At 36.1% G+C, this 23,508-nt stretch overlaps 1 protein-coding gene across 1 annotated transcript in view; it reads right to left on the bottom strand.

Moving 5' to 3' along the window:
- Positions 1-23,508, bottom strand: part of ULK4 (unc-51 like kinase 4) — a 536,768-nt gene that overhangs the window by 323,015 nt on the left and 190,245 nt on the right. The window contains exons 28-29 of the mRNA XM_081284376.1: positions 12,552-12,603; positions 12,308-12,452 (exon numbers count right to left, since the gene is read on the bottom strand). Of these exons, the coding sequence (XP_081140502.1) occupies positions 12,308-12,452; positions 12,552-12,603 (197 nt within the window). The remainder of the gene's footprint in view (positions 1-12,307; positions 12,453-12,551; positions 12,604-23,508) is intronic.

The following is a 23,508-nucleotide window of genomic DNA, read 5'->3' as shown; positions in this document are numbered from 1 at the left end:
AAAATGGATATTTAAAAATCCTACAAATGAAACAGATGCTTTTCATCTAGAGAACAGGGCCCCGGGCTCTTACTCAGAGCTTATTTACTCTCATTTTGGAAATTATTATCTAACAAGCTTAATTATACAGCCTCTAAGCCCACAGCCATTAAAAAGGAGCCTAGAAAAGGGAGGAGAGGGACTATTACAGAAAAACAACCTGAGAGTTACAAGAAACAGGACTAAAGCATAGGGGGAAACAAACAAAGCAATCCCAGAACTCCAAGCAGAGAGCAGACAGGGGAGCATTTAACAGAGAAGCTGCCTCAATTGGGCCCCAGGGCCTGCTGCATACTACAATGTTCAAAATGGGGGTAGTTAAGAAAATGTTATGCTGGAAAGAGTGTTCTGTTTAAGGACACAGGAAGTACCATATATTAGAATGGTTGCTTAATTTTTTTTTAATCACAGCATTTATAAGATTTGTCCATATATTATAAAGATGAAATACTAACCACTCATAACATGATAGTAGATCAAAAACATAGCACAGGATGAAATTAACCAAACTATGTCAAGTGCATGTTAGAACACATCACAGGAAATTCCAGTTTTAGGTATAATGCACCAATTTTTAAAAATTTAATGTTTGTAGAAAAAATGCAGCAAAATCAAGTATGAGTGATGTCAAGAAAAAAACAAAATATTTTCTCACAGCAATAAAATCAAGTAAATATCTTAAGAAGTTATAATGCATTTGACAAACTTTAGCTACCAATACACATTTTCTTTTAAAATGGCCTAGGAAAGAGAGAAGAAATAATCTGTTCCCTTCTCTAAGTATTCTTAAATAAAGAGCTCTTATCCCAAGTTGGGGTACCCAAGAACACTCATAGATTCAATGATTTCCTAGAACTCAAAAGAACTTGGTAAACCTCTTCTGCTAGTTATGACGCATTACAATGAAAGGACACATTAAAATAAGCAAAGACAAAAGGCAGAATGCGGGAGAGACAGGCACGAGCCGTCAGTGGTCATCTCCCACATCTCCTAGTGCAGTGGGACAGAAGTGCTTGATCTGCTTTGTGACAATGTGGACAGTGTAGGAAGTACCGCCAAACAGAGAAGTTCACCTGAGCCTTTGTGACCAGGGCCATTACTAGGCATGGAGAGCTTGTGTGGCTGACTTTAATTACTCAGTCTCCAGCACCTCCAGAGGTCAAGGATCCCACTATATCACATCCTTAGCATACGTTATGTGGCATGGCTCAGGCTCCAGGTATACAAAGACATTCTAATAAGGCAGGATGTTCCAAAGACCAGTAAGTCATCTCCCAGGAGATAGTCAAGAGCCAGTGTCTTTATGAGGTCCAGGGTTTAAACACCCAACACCTTCTAAGTTAAATCTTTGATTCACACATAGTTAAAACTGAGAGGCACTGACATTGAGATCAAAAATAAAAGAATGCCTCCTCCACAGGATACCTGTATTTGGAAACCAAAGGCCAGGCCTCTCAAATTGAAGGTGAGAAGCTTCTGAAAAAATGATTCACATACCCAGGATAACTAGCCCCTTGCCCAACCCCAGACAATATTGAATCACGGAGGGAAGAGGTCAAAACCCCATTAATTTTTTTAAAAGGTTCCAAATGATTTTCCTACTTACATGCTTGACTGGAAAGCATAGGAGAAAATAAGGACAGTGATTTAGAAATATAATAGAAAAAAACACATTCCCAACAGGCTGAAAAACATACTTTAAAACAGTCTTGACAGGCAACATGTAGTACTACATTTAAAAACAGCGATGAAATTTTTCTAAGTGTCCTGAGGTTGTCTGAGGTCACCTGACCTTGAAAAAGAGGGGGAGTGCCTGGGGGCCTCAAGCAGCACAAGCCTGTGTGAGCCAACTCTCCCAGAGAATCTCATTCTATTAACTCCTTTTTGGGGGGAAAGTATAAAGTTCATAACAGACATGTTTAAAATACAAATATTAAATATATTTTGGTTTAATCGGATAATTTTGTAATGAGCAGCAAGATCTAGCCAAAAGCATGCTACAATTTACTAAGCTTATCTTCCAAAGACAGATAAGCAGCTGATAGTAAATGGTTGCCACACACCTCTGAGTGTAACTAGGCCAAAAAAAAAAAAAAAAAAAAAAAAAAGAATGAGCCCTGATTCTTGAAACTGCCTCAGAGGGTTTCAAGAATCAGAGGAGCACTTCAAGTTCCCTGAACCTGGCTGTAGGTCGCTATCATAATTGACAAACAGCACCCTGAGCAGTAGTGTCCTTGGATCCTATCCCTCTACCTCCAGAATCCTCTCCAACCAAGAGCCAAGCAGCTAGAATCCAGGAAGGAAAAGCCATTCAAACTAAATTCATATCCACTTGGAGAGAACATTGCTAAAAATCACATATTCTTGACCAAGGTGAAAAGCCAAAGTATGGGATGTCTTTTCCTCCTCATTCTTCACTCCCAATCCTAAAAGAAATGAATCTGTATCTTGTCCAAAGCCTGGTACAAATAGGGCCCAATTAGGTAGGCTGGGAGAAAACTGAAACACGCTATCCAAATAACTCTGGATCATGGTTGAGAGGCTTTTCTGAGGGATATTACCAAAGAATTGGCCAAAAGGAAGTGTCTTCAATTTTGTTGAGTAGAGGAAGGAGACACTGTATCATAGTGAAGTTGATTCCACAAGGATTAAGTCACAAATTCACTTTTCAATCTCAACGGAGTACACTCAGAATTGGGACATGGGGAAAAAGTGATTTAAAAATATTTAAGAAAAAGAAGATCCTGCTAATAAAGTACATTATAAAATCAAAATAATAATTAAGTTTAGAGTGGAATCAAGAATATACATAATAACAGAAAGGAAAGAAAGGTGACACCTAACATTGGACAAGAAAGAGTAATTTTAGAGTGAGACACGTCAGGCAATACCTATGGAAATGTATCTCCAATGGATTAAAAACGCAAGTAAAAAATTTAAACTTCATGAGAAGATAAAAATATATTCCTGAGTAAGCAGTCCTCTTTAGCATGACAACAAAAATATTTATAATTTTGAAGTTTTAATTTAAAAGTTAAATATTTCTCAATAGCACAACCACTACAAATATCATAAGGGGAAATTATTTGTAGAATATTGGTAAAACCAAGAGTTAATATTCTTACTATAGTCATTTGTTGATTAATGGCAGGATATAGTCTAAGAAATGCATATTTAGGTAATTTCCTCCTTATATGAACATCATAAAATTTACTTGTCCAAACTAAGACAGCTACAAATGTCAACAGGTGATGTAATCTTATGGGACCACCGTTGGATATGTGGTCTGTCATTGATAGTAACATCATGCAGTAGTGATGACTATTTAAAGAACTATTGAAAATCATCGAAGATACCACTGAACAAATAAACAAAATTCATGTAAGGTTAATTAAAATGACCAAGAAATATGGGTGAAATGGTCTACTTCATTAATACCTGAAGGAATACGTGTTAGAACTAACAGGGGAACAGCAAAATGGGCAATTTCATAATAGAAACCTAGTAGGATAAACTGTCCATCTTTTAAAAAAAAATTGGCAAAACATTTCAATTGTCTTTGAATTATACATAAAGTTCAACACAGTAATTCTACCCCTAGAGAGTCAACAAAAGGAAATAACAACATGCTCAAAGACGTAGTCATAAAAATAGTCTTTGTAGCATTTTATATGACAGTAAAATACTGGAAAAATAGTTACTAGAAGTTCCCTAACTGGGAATTGTTCAGATGATTTTTAGTACAACTATAAAGGTAGATGTAGATGACAAGCAGTTTACAAGATAGCCAATAAAATATTGTTATATAAGTAGCCAACATACAATCACAAATGTAGATATTTACAATAAGATGACTGGGAGTGGGGGCAGAGAGATAGGTTACAAACAGGAACTTTCATAAAGTATTAAGTAAATCTCCTAGGAATGGAGAAACCATACAGTGGAACAGGAAAACACTAACTCAAAACGGCAGACAAAGGGCAAAACAAACAGTTATGAACAGCTGAGTAAATACTGCAATGTTCTACAATCTATAAGAGAATTCTAAACAAGAGAATGCTATGAGGAAGAGAGTGTTAAAATGTAAATCTAACAATGCAAGATAGTTCTGGAACTTGAGAGCTTAGAAGAAAGAAATGGCTGGGTTTAGATAAAGAGGATGTCACCAGCGAGCATGGTAGTGCACACCAGTAATCCCAATGGCTCAGGAGGTTGAGACAGGAGGATCACAAGTTCAAAGCCAGCCTCAGCAACTTAGTGAGGCCCCCCCATCTCAAAAAATAAAGGGCTAGGGATGTGGCTCAGTGTTTAAGAGCCCCTGGGTTCGATCTCTGGTAACACCCACACCACAAAAAAGCAAGTTTTTTTAATTGATGCATTATAATTATATATAATAGTAGATTCATTATGTCATATTTATACATGCATATAACATCAATAACATTCCCCTCTACCTTCCCTTTCCCATTATTTTCTCTACTAGTATCTCTTCTATTATTATCATAATTACTAGATTTTAATTATATATAATAGTGAGATTCATTGTGATATATTTGTACATGGACATAGCATAATTTGGAGATTTCATTTCTCATTACTTCCCCCATGCCCTTCCTTCCTCCCTCTCAATCCCCTTTCTCTTCTTGGTCTCCTATTTTCATGAGATCTCTTTTTTATTTATTTACTTTTCTCCTCTCTCTACAGCAAAGATTTTTAGGTAAAAATCTTTCAAAAAGGCTAAAGAATCTTCCAGGAGCTGCTACAAGAAAGAGCCAAATAACTTACTATTTCTGGCATTTTTAATAGTCCCATCCAAAACCTGAGCCAGATAACATCTTGAATCAACCCCCAAAGTTTATGATAGAATATAAATCAAACAATTAGTTATTATCTTAAGGACTTACTAGTCGTGTGATTTTTATGTGCTCTGAGTTTGTGATCCTTTGGCATTTGGCATACATATATAAATACCAGAGTTAAAAGGATGTCCATGTTGATAAAGAAATAGACAATCATCAGTCTACTGGGAGGGTCAACAGAGGGGTGTGTGTGTGTGTACACATTAACTAAATACACACATGTAATTTTCAGAATAAGAGAAAGGTACAATTTTAAAATAAATATTAAATAAAATTTCAGATAGTAAGCATGTTCTCTCCAATCAGATGAAAAGCAAGTATTAAGTCGTAAGAAAGGATTCTAATAAAGAAAATATACCCAAAGAACTGGAGTGAAAGAACTATCCTTATTCAGAGAGAACAAAATTATGTTTATGTCCTATTATTGACTCTTACTCCCAAATTATCCTAATTTAGATTCCTGCAGGTTATACCCCCAGAGGGTAAAATGCACCCATTTAGGCAGACTCAAAACATGATAAAAGCATTAAGTAAAGGGGGAAATATAGAACATTATGATGCCTCTTTCTGAGGTAAAATATTTACAGGTTAGATTTTATTTGAAAAAAAAATTACCCGAGGAAAGGTCAAAAATGAAATAGTCCTTCTATTCTGACTCCCAGAGATGACCAAGTTCATACTTATTTATATCTATTTTAACATAGAATTCTTGTGACCAAAGGAGACAAAGATGTAATATAGAACCATTCAGCTGTCTTGAATCATAAACCAAAATTAGATCAAACTCATGATTTTTGCTAACCAGTGTGTTGCCACTAACAAAATCAATTTCTAAGTTCCAATTTCTAAAGGAAAATACAATTCTAATGTGTAAGGAATATATGCCCCTCTCAGATTCCAAAATACAAAGCCTTAATAATTCATGCAGTCATTAGGGCCCTGATGATTTTACAGGTCACAAGAGAATTATAAGAAAAGAAAGGCTGTAATCATTTTCCGCAGGAGAAGAATGTTGAATGCCATACTGCCATAAAAATATTGTAAGCATATTTATATCAGCATGATCTCTTTTCAATATAAAACACTCAAAATCTGAAACGAAATATAAAACTAAAATACACATGGATGAAATAGCTCTAGCCTACAAAGGCAAAGAGAATGGCGAATTTTTCCCATGGCTTGCTATACCACTTAACACCTCTGAATATCCTATCCAAACAGCCCCTCTCTTTTTCCCCTTCCCATCATTCACTATCTCTCTATATTGTTTACCTTTTTTTTTTCCTCACTACTAATAATTACTTGAAGTCATATTACATAATTATTTGCTTACTGCTCTGCCCCCTCCACAGGAATGTACTTCACTGAGGGGCACAGTTTCAACCCTGTTCACCATTGTATCCACAGAGCATGGTGCAGAGTTCATTCAACATGCATTTGCTGATTGAACTAACAAAGAAAAGAAGGAGAGAGGAAGAAAGGAAGCACCATAATCTGCATGTGCATAATTCACAACGAGTCAGAAAACAGATACTCCAATTGTATGAAATTAAATCTCAATAAACCCATAGTAAGGTGAAAACAGCTTAAAATGTGTTTACTGCACCTACCCTGCCAAACGCACTAGCTTAGCCAAGTACACCAGAGTTAAGGTTATTTCCCCTGGAGATTGCATAGCTGAGACAGAGATGCGGGTCTCCACTGCTGCTGCCTCCCCAGCTGCCTATCATCACAAGACAGCATCATATTGCCTATCAGTGAGTGGCCTGGGAAAGGATCAAAATTCAAAATTCCAAGTACAGTTTCTGCTGAATGCACACTGCTTTCATTTATCATAGTCAAAAAAATCATTAAGTCAGCATCTTAAGTCAGGCCATGGGTATTTACATTTGTATGAATATTAAAATTTCCACTCCCAAAAAATAGCCAAGATGTATTTCTGAAGGACCTAGTCCTAGTTAAACATTAAAGAGATGTGTCCTCACCTTATGTAACATATCTCAGGAAAAAACGTTCGAACAGTCAGCATTAGAATATTTTCAGTACTAAGATTTCATTGATAATGACTTTGATAAACTTCTGAGAGGTGCTGATGTTAATTAAGAAGGTCAATTTGGGCTTAAGTTCCATTAAATACTTACTGCCTTGCCTCTTCTGCATCAACCTTTAAAATTAAATCTTGTCTCTCAGCTGAATAAAAACCATGATAATTTTCTGAGTATATGTGGTATCTTTCTTCCCAGAAGAGGAAAAAAAGAAAACCTCATTAATCATATAGAAAACTCAGTTAAGTTTCTGGCATTCCAGTTACCTTGAAGAAAGGAGGAAAAACTGAAAGGAGAGGAGAAAGCAAGGGCATACATACCAAGATAATAGCAGGGCCAATATATGAATCCAAATATACTAGCCACAGGAGATACAGGTTTCCAGTGGCCAACAGCAGCAACTTTAATAAGTACAGAGTTTCCTCAAACTGGTGGCAGAAGAGGAAGGCAGAGGAATTTCAAGAATGAGGAAGATTTGACAAACTGTTGCTGGCTTAAAGATGAAGGAGGCTCTTGAGAAGAAATGTGCATGTCTTAAGGGACATAGGGCAGCAAACATATGAATATTATGGTCCTACAACTATGTAGAGCCACCCAGGAGAGGAATGCTAAATGCCATACTGTCATAAAAATATTGTATTGAATAGTCACCCCCCAAAATATACGACCAATTCCTAACATATAGCCTTACATGGAAAAAGGATCTGCAAATACAGTTAAGGATCTCAAGTTCACCTAGATTTAAATGAACTCTAGAGTCAATGTAGGTGTCCTCACAAGAAAGAGACACACATGGGAGAAGGGCAAGTGAAGACAGAGGCACAGACTGGAGTAATCTGGCTCCAGGGGATAGAGGCAAGGAGGGGTACCTGATCTAAGCACAGTAGGTACAGGTATGGAAATGTCAAAGTGAAACTCACTAACTTAATAGGACTGAATAATTATAATAACAATTAATAGAACCAAATAATTATAATAACAATTTTTTAAATCCCTGCAGCCATTGGAAGCTAGGAGAGAGGCATGGCCTGGATTTCCCCTCAGAGTTTCCTTAAGCAACCGACACTTTCCCATACCTTGATTTCAATTTCTGGTCTCTTAACACTGTTAAAAGAATCTATTTTTGAGTTTTAAACCAGTTGGTTTGTATTAATTTGCTGCAGGAAGCTAAAAAACACACACACACAAGAAACTGAATTCTGCAAATAACCTGAACAGGTTGAAAGCAGAATCCTCCCCAGAGTCTTTAGATAGGGGCCTAGCCAGCAGACTCTTTTACTGTACCTTAGCAGAGAATCCAGTCACCTCCTAGGACTTGGGACAGAGTGTAACCTAATAAATGGATGTGGATTTAAGCAACTAGGTTTGTGATAATTTGCTATGCATCAAAAGAAAACAATGTTTAGCATTCAATTTTCTTATATTATTTCATCAGTTAATCTTTACAATCCAAATTTATGTAAGAGTTTTGATAGTGAGCATCCTTGTATTGCTCCTGACCTTAATGACAGTGTCCTTCATGAAGTTCTTCCAAAGCTAGTAGCGAAGGATCACTAGAGTTCTGGGAGACGTTAACAGGGAGGCTGTGGGGAGAGTGTCCTAAAGACACAGAATACCGAGAAAACTCTGCTTTAGAAAGTAAAATGGGTGAATTCAAAAGCAGTTTCAAAAGAACACATTTCTTCTGGATTTATTTTACAACATGCAGACCCACAGCTTTCTTTAAAAAAAAAAAAGACAACGACGACGACGGTGGTGGTGGTGGTGGTGGTAGTCTGGATGTTTAGTTAATACTTTGGTCAACATTTTTATTTACATGACTTAAAAACCTCTTCAATTAAAATTCCAAAAATTTTTGGCTTTGTCAAAGAGTAAATCCATAAAGGCAGAGGCTATGTCTATCTTGGTTATTCATAATCCCCACAACTAGAAATATTTACATGCCATAGTTGCTCGTAGTATTTGGATAAGCAAATGGGCTGATGGAGAGAGAAAACATTTTCTCCACAGCTTATTTCACATAGTTCTACAAACTACCCAGAACTCTGCCTCTTCTATACCTTTGTAAACTCCATTCTTGCCTGGAATGCTCCATCCCTCTCTATTCATCCATACTGAAGTTTCAAAATCTGACTGAACTACTCTCTAAAAATGATATTGTAATCTGCATATAGTAGGCACTAAAGAAGTAACTAAAGTTCCTTTCTTTAAAAAGTAAAGAATATACACTGGGAAGAGGTAATGGTTCCTTCAGATTCATTAATTTACAAAGTAAGCAATTCGTTCACAGTATTGATGACAATTTTGTGATCATTAATTTTATGTTAACTTCACTGGGCCACAAAGTGCCCAGACATATGGTCACATGTTATTCTATGCATGTGTCTGTGAAGGGACTTCAGATGAGATTAACATCTGAATCAATACATTGTGGAAAGCAGACTGTCCTCCTTAATGTGGGTGGGCCTTAATCAACTGAAGACCCAAATATGACACAAAGGCTAAGAGGGAGCTCCCTGGAGCTGGGACAGAGAGGTCATTCCCTCCTTTCCAACTAGACCTGAAACAATGTCTCTTCCCCAGTGTCAAGCCTGCCGGTTTTGGGGACAGAAGCCACACCATTGGCTCTCGTGGGTATCCAGCTTGCTGAACACAGATCTTGGGACTTCTCAGCATCCTCATGTGAGCTAATTCTTATACATGTCCATATTACATATGTACATATACATATATCCTAATGGTTCCGTTTCTCAGGAGGACCCTAATATGATGTTTATTTTTCCAATTGATCTTTCATTCATATTACTCAGCAGTCCTGATAAGAACATAGGCATTGTTGGGAGTCGCCCCTGCTCCAAAGACTAACTTCCCCATCCCCCAAGAAGAGCCATCCAATGGTGAGCCCTGCTGGCTCACATGATCCTGCCGTCCAATGGTGAGCCGTGCTGGCTCACATAATCCTTACCCACCAATCAGATTAGCCCTGCTGGCTCACCTGATCCTTACCCACCAATCAAAAAGTACCCCCTGCCAACTGTCAGACCATCCCCCGGCTCTATAAATGTGCAGAGCTGTTCCTCAATAAAGGGGCATTTTCTCCAAAGGCAAGCCTTGATGGTTCTTTCAGGCATCATACCAAGGTTAAATTAGTTTCCTTCCTGAGAATTTGTCAGGAGCTACTAGAAAAGAAACCACCTTTCTCTAGGTATCTCTACATCACAGGAGCCACTTAACCCCCAAAAGCACAAAGCCTATCTAAGAACAAAATCACGTAGTTGTTGGCAGAGTAGAGAGAAGGGGAGAAAAATACCTACATGAGTATTGTAGACATAAATCAAACCCCTGAATTCAGCTATATTTGGTGCCAGCAAAAGCCTTTGATTTCTCAGTTATGTGAGCAAATAGTTTTTTAAGTTAATTTAAACTGGATATTATTGTTTTCAAATAAAATAATCTTGACTAACAATACTTTCCTGTAATAACTAAGGAGCTTACAATACTTTGCATAAAACAACTGTCACTTTGGCTTTATCTAAAGTACTATTTAAGGTCAAAGGAGGATTAAAACTTTAACAGCCTTAAAAGTATCAACATCACTATTTCTACTTGCCAAATTGAAGTGGATGCTATCAGCTCCTATGAATATTAGAAACTTCATAATTAAGCCATTATATTTGCATACCTAGTAGAGAAGATGAATTTTCCAGTATTAACATTTCTAAACATAATTATCAAGAGTCATCTTCAAAAGCCAAATTCTTTGCCAAGGTTCTAGTTTTCCAGAGTCAAGAAAGCTAAACTAATGTGCTACTTGTATTTCATTGAAAAAAATTACAAAACATTACTGAGTCCTTACTATATATGCCAAGTAGGCAGAATAAGCATTACCAATTTTAATGATCACTTCATGTCTATAAAGTATGTACTATTTGTATTCTTCTATTACAATCTTCATTTTAAAGATTAATAGGATAGATTAAAATAATAAGCCTAATAAAAACAGTAGTGGTGTTAAACATTTGTCAAGAGTGTACTACAGCCCACACACCATACTGATGTACAAGAAGGATCCTATTTAATCTTCACAATTATCTTCTGGGATAGGTACTATCTTTGGCTTTATCTGCAGATGAGAAAACTAAGGCTTAGAGACTGAAATGCACAGTCCAGACCTGTGCTCCACATCAAAATCAGTCTGCAAGTCTGAAGACATCCACACCACATCTTGGTAAATTCCATACTACTACTTGAAGTGCATTTAAAGTTGTTTAATAAAAACTTGAATTTCTCTACATTATTTGTGTCCTTGAATTGCCATACGGTTTAAATTTGTATTTTCTTCAATTCCTCATCTTTGAAGACAAAGAAACAATAAAGGAAATATGCATTATATATTTCAGCTCAAATGAGTAATACAGGAGCACTGAATTAGAGTTAATAACTCTAATATAGACTTAATTTTATAAAAGATAGTTGAAATTCTTAACAATGACCAAAATCAGAATGCAATTACATCTGGTATCTATATTGTGATAATTATTTTTCTTAAATGAGAATAGATCTTGTGAAGTAGAACAAGAAGAGGGAAGCATCAGGTAAGGCTGCTATTCTAGAAAACTTGTCAAACTGAGACTGCAACCTAGGTCTTAAAAGAAACCATGAACAGGCACTCATACTAACAAAAATACTTAATTTTAGATACTAATACATAAATCAAATATTAATTTAATTTTGCAAAAAAATCATTTAATAGTGATATGTGACATACTTTTGTATTTAAATTACAATTTGATAAGATTCACTGTTTCCTGAGCTATATCATTGTAGTGTTCCACATTTGCCATGGGAATTCTCAGTAACCCATCCTACTGTGTTATGGGAACAACAGAATAAAAGGAAAAAATAATCTGTCTCTGTTAACTCATCACCTGTCCCACCAACTCTTTCAACACTCCCCAAAACATCCTATTTGTAACTAAAGAGTTTGGGGAAAGGGTAGCCTTCCTTCCATCTCTATTATTTCTGAGTAGAGCCAGAAGTCTCAATGTCTTACAACACTGACCTTGGATCATGAAGCTCACCCCAAGCCAGGACCTCCTTTAAATCTAAAACTTCAGAGTCATGTGTCTGGCAAAAACATAGGAAACTCTAAATGAATGTTTTTGAGATGGACTGAGGTTGTTCTGGGTCCTCTAAAGTTTAACAGTTACTGTCTGTCTCTAGACTTCTTCAACACTAAATATACAAATATATGTTCATAAATATAAGGACTTTAGACCCCAACTCCATCACTGGACCTAGTTTAACAGAAGCTTCCAGGATGGCCTACACTTCTCTACATGAGTGCAGCAGCAAAACACTCACTGGGGAAGTAAGACGTCTCTCACAAGAGCCAGAAGATTGCCTTCAGAATCAATGTTTACTTCCTCCTCGCCATTCCCATCCTCCTGGTTCACAAGTAGAGATGTGGTTTCTGACAGCAACCGCAAGCTGAAGAGTCTCCATTCCACTTGGAAGAGGGAAAAAATGTCAAGAATGTGACTACACCGAGAAAAAATTACAACAGATTATGCAACTGAGAAAATTCTACTAATGTGGTCTCACTTACCATTTTGACTTTGAACCAAGGAGACCAAGGGTGGCAGGATATAATCAACAACCTAAAAGAAAGGATGGGAAAGACTTGGTTGAGAACTTTCTATTAACACAAAACCAATCTAAAGCACTATCTAAGAGAGAGGAAAATAACAGCTAAATTTATCCTAGACTTAAAACCCTTCATGACATTTAATAAACCACCAAGCTCATTTAACTTTGAAAAAGTGCTCAGGTCAAAATGACACTATGAAAACCAAAACAGTAATTTCTCAAAACCTTCAGTGCTTATGAAAGGAACTTTTAGTGTATATGCAAAATCTGGCTGGCAAAGGTTGGTATTAAACCACCAAATTATATGCATAAACTGTTGATCATTACTTAAGTTTAAGCTAAACAATGATCAAAATGTTGGTGAAAAAGAGAAACACTAATTCATGACTTATCAAATACATCAAAGGACTATGACAAGGTTATTATGGTTATTTTTGGAAATAGGCTCAAGAGATGTAAATACGCTATATAAAGCACCCTATGAATTCCCATTTACAGTAGACACAGGACACTCAAATACGGTTTGAAACTTAACACAAAAGCTTAAAAAGATTTTTTTCCTTCAAAATATCAATGAAGAAATGACAAATCACTACTGCAATCTAATCCTAAAGCCTAATTTCTCATTTGATGGACTGCTTTTGCTGTGCACTTGTCCTATCCATACTGGCAGGCAGGAGGAACTATGCTATACACAGGCATACAACACCTTGGTCCAAACCAATGTACTGATGCCCTGCACAGGTGATGACTCTCCACACATGCTTGGTGGCCCATGAGTCTGTGTTTACATGTAATATTGTATCTGGATATTTATAGGGACCCTAAGAACCAGGGATATTTTATTCACCCTCTACCACTAAGTAACAGACATCACTCAAAGCACAGATATCATGCTCCACCTAAGGTATTTGGGGAACTCCAAACTTCCAGTTCAAAAATCAGAAACTTGCAAAGAAAAGAAATATATCCTACTATTGGTATCTATCAAAATGATCAACACCTATGTTGAAGGTTTAATAGTATATATTCAGAGAGGAGTGAAACTAAAATAAGTGGTAGACATATCTATCTCAAGGTTTGAAGAACAATTATGATCGAAAAAGCAAGACTGTCAGACCAAAAAAAATGAATATATAAAAAGTAACAGTTTCCTGTTTACCTACAGCAACCAAAATAACTGGAAAAATATACCATTTACAAAAATAGAATTCTAAGGTACTGTTTCAGTTTAGATATGAGGTGTCCCCCAAAAGCTCATGTGTGAAATGGTACTAGAGGTGAAATGATTGGGTAATGAGAGCCTTAACCTAATCAGTGGATTAGCCTACTGATGGGTATTAACTGGGTGGTAACTATAGGCAGGCAGGTTTTGGCTGGAAGAGGTAGGTCACTGGGGGCATTCCTTTGGGGTACATATTTTGTTCCTGGAAATCAGAACTCTCTCTGCTTCCTTTTGCCATGTCCTGAACTGCTTTCTTCCATATCTTTCTACCATGATGTTCCGCCTCATTTTGGACCCAGATCTATGAAGTTGACCATCTATGGACTGAGACCTCTGAAGCCATAAGCCCTCAAATAAACTTTTCCTCCTCCAAAATTATTCTTGTCAGGACTTATTGGTCATAGCCATGAAAAAACTGACTAAAACAGTACCTATGCTATAACCTTCATAGAAAGACACACAAACACATACAAAAAATTAAAATTGGCAGGTACGATATATAGACACCAATGGATTTCTGGGTTCCAGTCTGATGTAAAGAGCCTGGAAATCATGACTATCCTTACAATGAGGAAAGAAGGGGGAGGGAAGGTGACCAAACTGAAAATCAACAAGTTTTTTTTAGATATATCAGAGAACTAAAGTCATGGGGCAAACTATCATCCCTAAACCTGGAGGGGCAGGCAAATAGGGAAACCAAAGCTTGCAGGGGCAGAAAACACACTGGAGCCACAATAGAAAATTAAAGGGCACCTGACTAATAGTTGGGGACTGTGCATTAATGGAGGGCAACTTCAGAGAGAAAAAAAGTTTTAGGGAAGCCCTTACACTTTGAGGATTCTGACCTCTAAAGCTCCACCAAGTTCTCAGGGTAAAGACCAGGTAAGAATCTCCTGAAGCTTCTGGCAGGGGCCAGGGGAATTTGAAATGTGCCCAGGGCACTGTTTTCTCCTTAACAAAGACCCAGACTCAAGGGAACTCTTTTACCAGAGCCAAGCCTTCTGTTTTTGACAGAACTTAACTGACCTGGCCTTTCTGCCTTTTCTACAGGGTAGGAAAAGCAGAGAAATCCTTGTGAAAGCCAAAACCCAGGAGCACATGCTCACCAGAAGAGTGACACCTAGTCCAACAAATTAAAGAAGTCCCTTAACCCAGTATCTTACCAGTCTCCTATAGTAAAACAGCATTACAACTGAGAAAAGCTCCAAGACAGAGACTTCATTTAAAGAAGACTTCCTCAGAAAAACCCAAAGACAAGAGGAAAACAAAATCAAGGACACTACAAGAAATGTTAGCCTCTGAAACCTACAGCTATCAGACAATAAACACAGACGGGCTCAGCCTTTGATAACCATAAAATTGCACACAAAAGTCCCATTTTCCTCAGTTCATTTTGTCCAATACCTGATGTTGGGATGAAATATTCAGTGTTGAAAGTAAAATAAAAACAACCTAGAATCTCATACCAAGGGTAATTATCATACAAACAAAAGGTGAAGAATGTTTTTGTCAGTAGAGCTGCCTTATAAAAAAATGTTCAAAGTTGTTCTTCACAGAGAAGGGAAATAGGGCAGAAACTTATATCTACATAAAGAAGACCATTAAATAAGTAAATTAATGAAGGTCGATTTCCTGCAAATTATTCTGCAATTCCAATGCATCAAAAGTCAAAATCCCAAAAAGGCTTTTTAGGAACTCCTCATATTGATTCTATAATATATATGGAAAGTGAAAGGTCAAAAATAACAGAAAGCATGGGGCAAGCATGGTTAATCATATCAAATTTCTGAGTTTATTATGATGGAAATAAAGTGGTACAAGCACAGGTCTAGACAAAGAGATCCCTGAAATAGAAAAGCAAGTCTAGAAACAGACACACATGGTGTTTTGGATTTTTGGTGCCATGACTTAAAAACTAGCAAGAACAATTAGAGGAGGACAAGTTTATTTTGGAGCTTATGGTTTCAAAGCTCTCAGTCCACAGAAGGCTGGCTCCACTCCTCTGGGCTTGGGTGAGGCAGATCATCATGGCAGAAGTATGTGTTGGAAGAAAAGAGGCTCACACATAATGATCAGGAAGCAGAGAGAGCTTTTCTCAACAAGAGCAAAATATAAACACCCAAAGACATATCCCCAAGGACCCATCTCCACCAGCCACACCCTACCTGCCTACAGTTGCCACTCAGTTAAGCACTGATTAGGTTAAAGATCTCATGACCCAGTCATTTCACCTCTAAACCTTCTTGAATTGTCTCACACATAAGCTTTTGGGGGACACCTCACATCTAAATCAAAACACATAGCAATTTATAAGTGGCTACCAATAGCAGGGGTCAGAGTATTACTTGAGAGCATAAGTACAATGAACCATGTACTTTATTTTTTAAAAATCGGAGAACTTTTAAAAAAATTACAGAGCTTAAAGAGCTAATGGCAAAAAGAAAAACTTTCATAAGAAAATATGGAATAAAATTTGTGATATTAGAATAAGAAAGGGATTTTTTAATTGATACCTAAAAAGGACAAACTAAAAGGTGAATATTATCTTAGTTTTTTGTTTCTGTAACAAAATACTTGAAGTTGAGTAATATATAAAGACAAAAGATTTGTTTAGCTCAGTTTTGGCCCAATCAGCTTAGTCTATGTTGAGTGCCTCATGGCAGATGGCATCTTAATGGCAGAAATAAGAGCAAGAAGTCAGAATGATTCAAGAATCAGGCTTTCTCTCTTTATAACAACTCACTCTCTTGGAAATTAATTGGGGTCCTGAAAGAATTACATTAATCTCTTCCAAGGGCAGCACCCCTAATGACCTAACCATATTCTACTAGTTCCCACCTTTCAACATCATTACTGTGAAAACTCTGAGAATCAAGTTTATAGCACATTATCTTTGGTTTCACACTCAAACCACATCCAAACCACAGTATTATCATCCCTTGGCATTCAAAGTAGACTAGTTCCAGGAACCCTTACAGATACCCAAATCTAATGATGCTCAAATCCCTTACATAAAAATGATATAGTATTTGTGAATAAAACCTCTGTGCATCCTTCCATATACTTTTTGATCATCTCTAGATTTATAATAAGTAATACAATGTAAATTCTAACTAACCTGTTAACACTGTACGTTTAATGAATAATGACAAGAATAAAGTCTACATATGTTCAGTAAAGATGCCCTTTTTTCCTAATATTTTCAATCAATGGTTAGTTAAATCCATAGATGCAGAATTTACAGATATGAATGGCTAACAGTACTAATAAATCTAAAGAGTGAATACATGTAACCTTGAATACAAACCAAATGTAAACTTCTGTGTCATTCTCCACATTTTAAAAGAGGAAATCTAATTATGGCATCATTTAACTTTTTAACTAACAGTTTTTCTTTGAATAACTCAAGACAATTAAAATTGTACCCACCCCATGTGATATAAATTTAATCCTTACAAGTGAGAGTAATCCTTTAGGAATAACAAATAGAAGATGATAATGTGGGAATTAAATGCTTTTTCAATATATAAGTGAACAGAAAAAGTTTAGAAGATCGACTAGCTCCTATTGGTTGAGTAATGACAGCTAATTACATTATAAAAAGAAGGCTACTCAGTAAGAAATTAATTGAAAAAGTAATATTACATAATAATGCATATTTAGCAAGCCGAGCTAGATAAAGAACATAAAAACTAAAAAAACTAATCAATATTTCTCATATTCCATTCAATAACTACATAGATCAAAATAATAAATACTTTTCAAGAAAAGATTATGGTTTTTAAGACCCTAATAAGAAAAAGAAGATCATGTGTCTTTTTGGCAAAATGTGCACTTAAAAAGATTCTAGAAAAAAAAAACCCATGAAACATAAAAATTGAAATGTTAGTTACTTCAGGGATTCGGGATGTAGACAAAGAAACATTTGGTTCCTGGACTAATTTCAAGCAAAATAAATAAATTCAATAAATACAAGAAAATATACCAACATATGACCATATAAATCTCGAGGGTTATTTTCTCAACTCTCAAGAAAATATAGATGGGAAATATGTACAACTAACTTTTATATTTTTTAGTTGTAGATGGATCCAATACATTTATTTATTATTATGTGGTGCTGAGGATCGAACCCAGTGCCTCACACATGCTAGGCAAGCACTCTACCACTGAGCCACAACACTAGCCCAACTAATATATCTTAACATTTATGCCAATATGAACTCTATGTAGGGTCACATTAGTTAGAGTGCATGCATGCGCAAGCATGTACAAAACAGAGAATTATTCAGATGAGCAGATAGGATGGAGGTAAGGGGATTCTATCACCTCCACTATTGAAATTTAATACCTACAGTTTTAACAGAAAATACAAATGATGAATATGTAAGCAAAACAACTCTTTAAACTTTTTTCTTGAGGCCACTTTTTAGACCACTGCTGTAACTCTATTCATATAAATTTACCCTTCAGCATGAATAAAATAGAAAAAGTATTGAAATCTATAAAAGTGCCTGCTCTATAGGGTGCCAATTTGCTTTTGTGTCCTAGTTATCAGCTGAAGTCACACTGAATTCTGCGGTTTAAATAAAATTCTCAGCCCTTAATGCTGTAAGCAATCTAATGGCCTCCCCAAGTTTCCTGGGAACTTGCCGAGGCTTATTTTACTTTCCCATGGCTCACTGCCAACTCTGTTTCCACCTCACTTACTCTTATATTTGTTTTTCACCTTAACCTGCTCTTTCCTTCTGAGAGACTGGATATACAAAGTTACAATGACCCACTGTCATGGACAGCAACAGAATCTGACCCCATCCTCTGAGGAACCAGAGGGAAGCCAAACCAAAGCTCTGCAGCCATTAGTCTGCTTCTCTATGCTTTGTGCCCACTTCTCTTCCAAGGTAGGGCACAACAGAGAAAGCCAATACACTGCCCTAACCAATCGCATAAGATGTCCCACGTCTACTTAGACCACCTGAGACTCTCCATGCCAATGGCCCCAGTCAGAACATACCTGAAGTTTTCCCTTTTTTCACTGTTTAACCCACCCACTTCTTTACTTCCTTTGGGTGCAAAAAGATGGCTGACTCCCTTGCTATTGCAAGCTCTAAATAAATAGCATTTCCATTTGGCTGGTCTTTATTGGATTCCACCCACCTCTGTAGACATAGAACAGTTTCTTTTTAAGGATTAAGTGCAAACATTACACAGGTCTTGCTATGTATTAGAATTTGCTAAGAGCTTGCAGTAAGAGAGAGATTATGACAGCAACACCAGCAATTTAAAGTTGAATATTAACTATCCTTATTATTAATCATCTTGAATTACCTGCAAAAAATTTACCTTTTCCACCAACCTTTCTCTACCAGCTCTGGGTTTGTGCCCCACTGCCTGACTTGTTGGCTTCTAGGATCCCTCTTTGTTCTTGCCTCCTGTTCTCTTTTATTTCCCCCACCAATGAATAGCTGTTCATTTCCTAACAAGACAAATTTTAGGTACTTTATACCTGTCTTCTCAGCCATTCCCTAATCCCACCTACAAAAGAAACTGAAACACAGTTCAGACACATCTAGGCCTTATAGCTATAAAAAGGCCCGGCAGGTGTTTCACAGTAGCTGCTTTCTCTGCCTTCCACCAGACCATCATCCTGGGAAGGAGCACCTGTTGGGCCCCTAGGATCCAAGTCGACATCTTCTCCCAGGGGGGTCACTCTCTCCTAAACACACTTTTAAACAGTAGGTATTTATTTTCTTCCTTCAATAACCACTGATTTTTACCTAAAACTGTGACTAAGTTCCCTTAGGTTCTGGGAAATACCAAGTCTGATATCATATCAACACAATAAATGAATATTACACTTAAACTGATTAATCATGTTGCAGATGTTTTTTGTTTTAAAAAATAATGAGTGATTCATGGTGGACTTCAACTAGTATTTTAAAAAGTCACAAGAGGGGAGGGGGGATAGTAGGGGATAGGAAAGGTAGCAGAATACAACAGACACTAATATGGCATTATGGAAAAATGTGAATATGTAACAGATGTGATTCTGCAATCTATATTTGGGGTGAAAATGGGAGTTCAAAACACAATTTGAGTCTAATGTATGAAAGATGATATATCATGAGCTATGTAATGCTTTAAATAATCAATAAAAAAATTAAAAAAAAAATAAAATAAAATAAAATAGTATTCTTTAAGTAAAAAAAAAAAATGCAATACAGCATAACAATAATGGAAAACCTCCCTCACAAAAAAAAGACAAAACCCTAAAAACTCTCTGCCAAGTCACTTCTGAGTGACAGTGAGGAAAGCATGATGAAAATCTGACACAAGATGTGGCAGAGAACATGCCCTAGACCTTCAAATTGGCATAGCTTTGCCTATTGGTAACAGGTCTCCTTATCAAAAAGGAGGGACTGAGCACACTTTGGCTGAGTTAGAAAATTTTTTTCATCAATGTTTTGCCCTTCCAAATTATTCCACAGAATTCATTAAAAACATATGCCATTAACCACTGAAATTCTAATTAGAGTCCACTGCACCAATGACTTTTAACAAAATTCCATTGTCACTGTTTTAGCTGCAGGGATAATACACCTTTATAAAGAGCAACCTAAGGAATTTTAATATTTAATGTTAGTGTTAGCAATTTCTTAAAAACATTCGGCAATGCCAAAGTTAATTTGAGGACATGCCCTAAAATCAAAATACTATTGAATTCTTTTTAAAGATAGAAATTACTGACTCTAGGAAATTTTTATTTCTTTGCTCAAAAACTAGAATCTTCATTTAAATAAGAAAGTGCACACAAAATAGTTACTGTTAAAATGATCCTCAATGGCATATCCCAAATGAGATGAATGTCTGATTTAGGGACACTATAGATGGCTCTGGAACACAACCTAGAAAATAACAAACTAACTTGGATTATGCAAACACTGATAGCACTAAATCTCATTTTTTTTCCTTCAACAAGCTATTAATACACAAGATGATTCTTTGTTCATAATTTAACATTTTCCATTTTATGAAATGTCAAAGAGCTTTAAGCTATAAAAAACCATGCAACCCTATTCAAACTACCTTCTCTTAAAGAAAAACGCAACAATCCCATAACTTACCGAAAAATGTACCTCTAAAAGGTAATCATTTACAATGAAAGTATGTTTTACATTATTATTTTTATAAACAAGTTTATTTTACGTTGATTTTATTGATGAAAGTAAATTGCTTGAAAAGTTTTCTAAGTAGTCAACTAAATTCTTATTCTACATTTGAAAATGACTCATCACTGCTTCCATTTCAGGACACCCTAATCAACCTGGAACGCCTGATCGCACCATCATTAACACGGCCACCTCAACTGTCAGCCTCTTCTCAGCAGAGGCTGCCTCAGATACACAGGATGAGGTACCACAGATTTAACATCTACCTCTACTTCTAGAAGAGGCCGCTCAGAAAAGCAATCTCAAGACAAGCAGCTAAGAAAACCAGACAAAATATTGGTTAAACAATCTTCTTTATAATATTAAATAGCTAGTAGATGGCAAGAATCCTCAAGACCATAACAGGTTAACAAAAATTTAAAAAAGTGATTACTGGCAAGACTATGAAAAAAAGGGCATGCTCATGTATTGCTGGTGGGAAAGTATAATCAGTAGACTACAATGTAAGGGATGATGGCAGTATCTAACAAAAGTACATATGCATTTGCCTTTTTATTTGGATGCAAAATTTTTTTCAAGGAATTTACCATCAAGATATACCTCCAACAATAGGAAACTGCATATGAACAAAGTTATTTATTATTTTTAATTGCAAAATACTAGAAACCACCTAAAGTTCTACACAGACTAGCTGAACAGCCTATGGTATGAATACAAACTCGATTGCTATACTGCTCTAATAAAGAGGAAGATAAATATGAACGGATAAGAAATAACATGCAACATTATTATATAAAAAAGCATAACATAGAAGACAATATGTGTTACCAACTCTATAAGGAAAAAAAATGGGAAAAGAACATATACATTGACTTTACAAAAAGAAACACTGGAAGATAAGCCAGAAATCAACAAAGGTGGTGACTCACAAGGGTAGGGAGGACATGACAGAGCATCAGTTGAGTGCAAAGGCTCTCTATATACCCTCTGAATATATCTTTGATAGTTTTGATTTTCAAACCTTGTCAATGTTCTACATGTTTTAAAACATTAAAATCAACAAGAGGGGAAGTACATCTAAAATTGAAAGCATTACCAATAATAGCATTTTATACACACATATATTTCTTAGCTCCATTTCTTGGAAAAGTCTAGGAGCTAAGACATTCCAAGAAACAGACCAGAGCACACTTTGTGTCCCGATCTTAGTCTGTAATGTTCTTTCCCACTAAAAGAAACCAGAGCTCCTCAGAGAAATGATTAATTCTAAGGCCAGGATGGAATAATAAATTGAGGCCACAGTATCTTATTGTGCCAGAAAGTAAGGAAATGCTAAGAAAAAAAAAAAGGCAGTGTCACAAGGACACAGAAGTCAATTCAAATGGACTTACACTGATCAAATCTTGTGAATTTCAGCACCAAAATAATTTAAACAATAATGAAGCCACTGATAAATACAGGAAAGAGTGGTAGACAAAATGTTGCCCCCTCCAAAAGAGACCCACATCCAAATCCCCAGAACATTTTGATTTGTTACTTTACATGGCAACTGGGACTTTGCAGATTTAAGTTAAGGATCTTAAGAGGGAGATTATCTTAGATTATCCTTATTAGAATCCTTGTAAGGAGGTCTAGAAAAGTCAGAATCAGAGAGGATTTAACACTGAAAGCAGAGGTAGAGACGGAGATGTGAAGATGCTACTCTGCTGGCTTGAAGATGGAAGAAGTCAAGAACCAAAGAATACAGGTGGCCTCTAGAAGCTGGAAAGGGAATGAAATGGATTCTTGCCTTAAAATATCCAGAAAGAACATAGCTATACTGACAATTTGATTTTAGCCCCAAAGATTCATTTCAGGCTCTGACCTCTAGACCTGAAAGATAATAAATTTGGGTGATTTAAAGTCATTAAATTTGTTATTTGTTATAGCAACAATAGGAAACTAATACTGACATGAGTTCATACCAATGAAAGATAGTGAAGATGTGTATTCATACTAAATAACTTCGCAAAAGAAAAAAAAATTAAATATACATGTGAATATATAGCTCACATTCACCAAGTTCTAAATAACACTTTTTATATTTATGAAAATTTTTAAATTCAAATATAAGATACTAACATGCAGTTAATCTTCACAATATGAACACACTGAAGTAAGTAGCACCCAGATGAAGAAACAGGGTATCACAAACCCTTTTGTAACCTCTTCCAGTCACTGCCTAAACAGTGACCACTGGAGGGTAACCACTATACTGACCTGTAACAAATTTTTGGCTGTTTTTAAATTTTGTACAATTTTAGTCCCATATTAAGTTGGTGCGATTTATACATATTGGTAAGAGTAACTATAGAATCATTCATTTTTTCTTCTGTATAGTATTCCACCTTATAACTGTCCCATAACATATTTCTTTATAGACTGGTGATAGGCACTTTGATAGTTTCCAGTTTTGGAGCTAAACATTCCTGCATACATATTTTGGTGAAGCTAAGTTCACATTTCTGTTAAATGCATATTTA

The sequence above is a fragment of the Spermophilus citellus genome (assembly GCF_964194105.1).
Source record: "Spermophilus citellus genome assembly, chromosome: 3".
NCBI lineage: Eukaryota > Metazoa > Chordata > Mammalia > Rodentia > Sciuridae > Spermophilus > Spermophilus citellus.
This window is presented reverse-complemented; position numbering and strand designations above follow the sequence as displayed.